This window comes from Hibiscus syriacus, unplaced genomic scaffold (assembly GCF_006381635.1).
Source record: "Hibiscus syriacus cultivar Baekdansim isolate YM2019G1 unplaced genomic scaffold, ASM638163v2 tig00110890_pilon, whole genome shotgun sequence".
NCBI lineage: Eukaryota > Viridiplantae > Streptophyta > Magnoliopsida > Malvales > Malvaceae > Hibiscus > Hibiscus syriacus.
In genome coordinates this window covers 14,888,695-14,895,718 of record NW_024062900.1, presented here as the reverse complement: position 1 = coordinate 14,895,718, position 7,024 = coordinate 14,888,695, and the positions used below count along the sequence as shown (strand labels likewise).

The 7,024-nt window shown below is 35.3% G+C and overlaps 1 protein-coding gene across 1 annotated transcript; it reads right to left on the bottom strand.

The window, feature by feature from the left end:
- Window positions 1–3,005: 3,005 nt before the first annotated feature.
- LOC120144547 (superoxide dismutase [Fe] 3, chloroplastic-like) lies at window positions 3,006–5,678 on the bottom strand. Its single transcript, XM_039158592.1, has 8 exons — window positions 5,552–5,678; window positions 5,291–5,380; window positions 4,613–4,804; window positions 4,077–4,248; window positions 3,655–3,728; window positions 3,537–3,563; window positions 3,429–3,452; window positions 3,006–3,347 (listed from the first exon to the last, which is right to left on the bottom strand). The coding sequence occupies exons 1-8, from the start codon at window positions 5,615–5,617 to the stop codon at window positions 3,222–3,224; spliced, it is 771 nt and encodes a 256-aa protein (XP_039014523.1). The 5' UTR covers window positions 5,618–5,678; the 3' UTR covers window positions 3,006–3,221.
- Between the last annotated feature and the right edge of the window lie 1,346 nt (window positions 5,679–7,024).

Here is a 7,024-nt window from a genome sequence, read left to right as displayed (position 1 = left end):
AATGTTATTCATGCATAAAGTAATGATCTTTCATGATAATTTAATTTTTCATAAGATTTAAACATAGTTTGAGGGTCTTAGGATAGCCTTATGAGTGATTTGGGAAGTTTTACATGAGAAAAATAGGGTTTAAAGTATTGATACTCTATGAACAGTACTAATAATGTTCGTATAGAAATAGCGTTTCAAAGGGTTAATGTGAGGGGGTATTGATACCCATTCAAAGAGTATCGATATTTTTCATGAAGTATAAATACTTAAGAGCCTAGTATCGATACTCGAGGACATGGTCATATTTCAGTGAGTGATTTTCGTATTGGTACCTAGGTAAGTATTGAAACTATGTGGAGAAGTATCGATACCAAGGTAGGGATATCGATACTATCGATACTTTTGTATTTTTCGAAACACAGAAGGTAATTTTGGTACCAGTACTCGAGGTAGTACCAATATTATCAAAGAGGAGTATCGATATCTTAAGTATGAGTATCGATACCGAGTGTTATGTCAAGTCACAATGGTCTATTTTGGTATCAATATTCGGGGAAGTATTGATACTCTAAGGAGGAAAGTATCGATACCTAAGGATGAGTATCAGTACCATCGTGAATACTTGGGCTATAAGCCCAACATGCGTTAGAGAGACAAAAAGAGGGGTTTTGTTCGAATGGAAACCTTTTAATAAGCTTACAAGTGAGAACCTTAATAATTGTGTATGATAACATAAGATTTTAATGAGGTAAGATTCTATAAGACTTATGCCTTTGTTTGATGCTCGGGAAACAGTGTGGATACCCGAGACACTTGTATGACGATAGTTAGTAGAGTAAGAATTATCCAAATATATCCAAGTCAATTTATGGGCACTTAAAATGCTAGTTGGACGTTGTATGACCCAGACAAATCCCAAGTACTCTAGAGGAGTAGACTAGCTTGGCAAGGTACTAATGTTGTATGACCCAGACTTAGCCTGAGATAATATGTAGATGATGATGTTGTGTGGTCCAGATCTTGTCTAAGGTTCTTGTAGTAAGCAGATAGGGGTGTGAGTTTCGTGACGCTAAGTGACCCTGAGCTACACTATGATGCTTACTTATGTTTTTTGTGATGAATGTATTCAAATGTTCATAATCATATTGGTTTCATGCTTATATGTTGAATGTGTGTAGTATAGTACAATTATTGTGTGGCACTGAACTTGTGAGCTCAACGTATGAAATGTGTTTATGTGTACATGTTTTTAAGTGTCAGTTCGAGGAGCTTGTTGCCAGACTTCAGGATTTTCATATTTGATCTTATTCAGAGTATGTCACAAGTATTGTAGTGGACATGTACTGTCATAGACCCTTGTGTAATATTTGAGTCATAAACTCTATTTGAACTTTTGTATTTTGAACATACTTATGTGAGCTCCCCACTGGTTGTAAACCTAACTTATATTTTTGTGAAAGCATTATATTTGGATTTGTACTATATTTATTTCGGTTTTTAACTATGAATGTAATGTATGGCTTTCAAAAAAATGGTTAGCCACTTAGGTAGTTCCGTGTAACATTCTAATTCTCAGGATTCTAGGTCGGATCGAATTAGGGTGTTATAATATATATGGGGCATGATCCATTTACACATATAGTAAAAGTAATAAATTTTAAACTAATTTATAGTCATTATATTTAAATAAATAAATAGCTTAGATTTAATTTAAACTTATAATTCATAAATAAATATTTTTAACTTACAGTAAAACAATATCTCTTTTCACTTCAATCTCAAATCCTAAAACTCAAACCTACCCTAAAACCCATATCATAAACTCTAAACCCTAAATCATAAACCTCAAACCCCACATCATAAATCTTAAACCTCATACCCTAAAACTTAAATATTAAACCCTAAATCTTAAAGCATAACCTTTAAAAGAAAGAAAATATTATTTTACTATGAGATAAGAGATATTTATTTATGAGTTATAAATCTTAATTAAATATAAATCATTTATTTATTTAAATCTAATGGTTATAAATTTGTGTAAAACTTATTAGTTTTAATATAGTGTGAGTGAATCTTATCCCTATATATGTGAAAGATATAATAGATTGTATTTGAATAAATTAAAAACACAACCTTACCCGACTGATCGACCATACATATCCCTAATCTTGGCTTCTCTTTGCAAAATAATTTTTTATCCTACAAACACATGGTAATCTATTACATGCACGTAAATTTTTTTGTTCTCCTCTCAGCTTTCAGGTTTCTTCTTGACTATTCTGGATCGACCAACGTCACATACCTAATTTTGGTGGATGAGTCTCTCAGCAGATATTTTCTGCATACATAAGAACTCAAACTCGAAACCTATTTAAATGATATCAAGTTGTGTACCACTTGAACTAACATACATTATTTACCTTCATATATTTTTAATTATTAATTAAATAATATATAAATAAATAAATAAGATATTTAACATTCATATATTGTTAGTTATTGCGTTCAAAAATATATATTGTTAGTTATTATTTAAACAAATAATATATATAACTGTAGATTAAGATTGTTCAGTATCAAATAACAATCTAATTTAAAAATAAAATATTATTGAAAGTTAAAATGTTAAATGCAGGGGCAAGTTAGTCAATAGAGACGTTTTGAGACAAATTGGTTGGAACAGAGAAACTCTGCACAGAAACCGTTTTATCGAGTCAAGTCAAGGTCCGCCAACAAAATTTTAAGCTATTTAAGTAAATGACTATTATTTTATAATTCATTTTTAATCTAATTTTTTAATCGAGTCAAATTTATAGAAATTGAATTGATCGAGTTAAATTGTTTGTATTTATGTTTAAATTTAAATTTTGAGTTATTCGAGCTATTATTTAAGTTCTATTTTATAATTCGATTTAAATTTGATTTTTTTAGTTGAGTAAAAATTTATAAAATTACAACTCTAAAATAATTTGAGTCAAATTTATGTTTTGGCATGACCATTTGGAGAATTATACCTCCTCTCCCTACAGGGAAATTACATGCTTTCCTATGGTGGATTCGAGTCCTGTACCGACAAAGAAGTAATCCGGTTCGAAACTCTGCGGAAGGAGTTCAGCAGACATGGTCTGCCTGCGGTTAATTCGCATGCTTTGAGTAAATCCTGCAATTGAAGGGGGAAGTTGTCGATTGCATTTTAGTCCCGAGCTATGAGCTTTTCAAGGTTCGGCATTTCAAGCGATGGGGATTTTAGGCTCGCCAAAATTCACAAATGCCTCTGCACATGCCATGCGAACCATTGCAGCATTCCAAGACACAAGGTGGTTCATAAATGTGCTCACGTACTTCGCTTTGTCATTCTGCTTAGAATAGGCAATGACGATTTCAAGAAAATATACTCGTATTGGACTAAAAATAAAGGCGTAGATCGAGTAGCATACCTTGTAATCCAAATAATAAGCATGCTGTAATAACAAACAAACAAACTGTCAGTCGCTATTAGAATGTTGGGGAGAAAAAGTTAAAAGAACGAGAGAAAAAGAGGTTACCTCCCACATATCCAAATTCAGGATCGGCTGCACCAGAAGATGATGGTTAAACTTTAAGGTATAGAAGATGGACAGAAATAAATAGAGGTATAAATATCTAGGTCGACACTTGACATACAATGTCATCCCAGACAATTGGATTGATTGAATTAGACGATTTCACCACCGCAAGACGTTTTTCTCGCCTCTTCACTGAAACAATCAAATGAAAGAATTAATTGCAGAGTCAACTTGTTAAAAGACAAATCATGTTCCAACTATAGGCTACCATTGTCAAGTAGAAGCAATTGAACCATTATTGAATCATACCGAATTAAAAAAAAAAAAAACAAAATAATGAAAGAGGAGCAATGAGAGTATAAGAATCACAAGGGAAAACATGCGTATGAAATTATAACTCGAACACATAGGCCTCCGACTACCAAGAATATTCAAGGGCTAATTTAGGGAAAATGCAAGCTATGGAAATGATAACTAGGCACCGAGCAGAGGAACAGTTCATCGATAATCAAACAGAAATTAACTCAAGAAAGGACTTACAAACGACCCAAACCCAACCCGAGCCAAATAGTGAGAGAGCTGTTTCCATAAACTTCTCTCTGAAGTTTGTGAACGACCCAAAATCCTTTTCAATCTGTTCAAGTAAACCAAGTTTGGGCATGCCCCCACCTCCTGGTTGCATAGACTCCCAAAACAAGTCATGGTTCCACACCTGCAATTGTAAGCTCAAGTGTTGATCTTACATTAGATGCTTTTCCGACTTCAATGGACAAAAGTTTATTACTTCAACATGTTGAAACAAAAGTTGCATTTCAACACTAAATGGTTAGAAGTTTTACTTCAATGCGATAAAAAATGGATAAAGATTCAAGACACATTGGATGTTAGTATCATACGAATTCGAAAACAATGTAAACCCACTCTTAGGGATAAAATTCTAGAGTACAATTGTTCCTAAAACTTGATCATCAGTGGATGCCACCCAAGATTTTGTTTCAACCGAATAATATTCGAAGGAGAACAACACATCGAATACAACCAAACAATTCAAAGATGAATGGTCAACATTGTTATACCTCGGCTGCATTGTTGAATTCAGGTAGGGGGTTCCCATTGTTGTATGTTGCTTTGACAAGTTCATCCATAGTAGAGCCATACAGTATATCACTTTTGCCAAGCTGTTTATTCAGGTCATCCACAAAGCCACGATGATGCACACCCCAATGCACCTCTAATGCTCTCTTACTCATATATGGTTCTAAACCATCCTGAAAGAAGGTAATGAATGTAGATAAGTCTAGGAAGTGACCATTCAAAGAGTCACAAATTGCTACATAAGTCTAGGGGCATAAATGAACCGGGCTTGAGCGAAAAAAGTTGTGTCCGTATTAGTTTGTTTATTTTTTAAGGTGTTTGTGTTCATTTCGGTAACATTAGCGAATATGTTTGTTAATATGTTCAGAAAAAATGATGAAATTACACTAATAGTCCTTAAGTTCCTTAGGATTCACAATTTGAATTCTACTGTTCAGGAACTTGTAAACATGTCGATAAACGAGCCAATAAATAAACTTTCGAACGGGTCGTTCATCAACGTAAACGAATCTAAGACACCTTGTTATTGCCCGTTGATTACATGAACATAAAATTCATCTAAACTATGTTCATTTACGCTCCTATCCATCACAAGTGGTTTACAATGTGCAAAGTTAACAATAAAAAGTAACTAAAAAGGGAGGAAAGGGTTCACTGACAAGGTTATAAGGAGGAGTCTTTAGTCCATGGTAAGCAACAGTTGCAGGAACTTTCTGCGACCCATTAGACCGTCCTTTTCGCCGCTGGCGCTGGATACATAAACAAAACAGTACATAAAACATGGGGAAGAAAGAGTAAGAATTTAGTTACTGAAAGTACCTAAAAATACAGATATAACAGAATATTGAAATTGACTACAAATTGAAGCTTTCGAAACATATATGAACAAAAACGGGTATTTGAAATGAAAAGCGGCGAACCGAGTGAGATAACTTGGAGCTTTTGAGAGGGAGAGTGAAGTCCGTCCCCAGTAGATGACAAGCCATTTTTTTCCTTTGTCTCTCGCTCTCGCTCTCGCAATCGCTCTATGCGCTAAAGGCCTTGTTCGGATAATAATATCACAAAAATATTTAATAAAAGTGGGTAAACCTTTGTTCTTCTGGACTGGATTTGGGCCTTGTCCCCGTCAAAGGACAGCAAACATTATTTATGGAGAAAATAACTTCAGTAACTAAAAATACCTTATAATATACGATTTTAATCAATTTTTTTTTGATTTGTCAAAATGACCAACTAAATCGCAATGCGATCGATAATTCGCAACGCGATCTCCGGTATCGCAAATCAGTTTCCAGATTTGCAACGCGAACTTGGACTATCGCAACGCGAACTTTGACTATTGTATTGCGATAGTCCAAGTTCGCGTTGCGATAGTCGAAGTTCGCGTTGCGGTTTTCCAAATTCGTTGCGATAGTCGAAGTTCGCGTTGCGATTTATTCCAAATTCGTTGCGATAGTCGAAGTTCGCGTTGCGATTTATTCCAAGTTCGTTGCGATAGTCAAAGTTCGCGTTGCGATTTATTCAAAGTTCGTTGCGATAGTCGAAGTTCGCTTTGCAATTTATTCAAAGTTCGTTGCGATAGTCGAAGTTCGCGTTGCGATTTATTTCAAATTCGTTGCGATAGTCCAAGTTCCAAAATCTCAACGACTGGTGGTATTGCATTTGTTTCTTAAGAATTTTCTCTAAAAAGATAGTATTCGCGCGGACGTGTCGAAGACACGTATTACCACGACCACGACCCGACCCGACCCGACCCGACCCGACCCGAGACAAGACGGACGGCGGCGGCGGCGACGCGCGAGAGTCTCCCTTGTTCTCTATCACTCAACAAGGAAGTGGGAAAACCAAGCCTTAAATATCATTCCCAATAGTGTTTCCAATACTATGTGAGATTGAGCATTACCAACACTTATTCCCAATACTATGTGGGATTGAGCCTTAAATAGTGATATTATTTTTGAATGTTTTGCTTAAAATTACAATAATCGCGATTGATTGTAAATTGACTTTTAATTATGACATATTTAATCGTATAATACTAATGCAATTGGTTGCTGATTCGGTTGTTTTAAGGTGCATGATTGTTAATTGTTTCCTGAATAATCACATTGTATTGGAAACAAGTGTTGGTAATGCTCAATCCCACATAGTATTGGAAACACTATTGAGAATGGTATTTAAGGCTTGGCTTTCCCACTTTCTTGTTGAGTGATAGAGAACAAGGGGGACTCTCGCGCGTCGCCGCCGCCGTCGTCCGTCTCGTCTCGGGTCGGGTCGGGTCGTGGTCGTGGTAATACGTGTCTTCGACACGTCCGCGCGAATACTATTTTTTTAGAGAAAATTCTTAAGAAACAAATGCAATACCACCAGTCATTGCGATTTTGGACTATCGC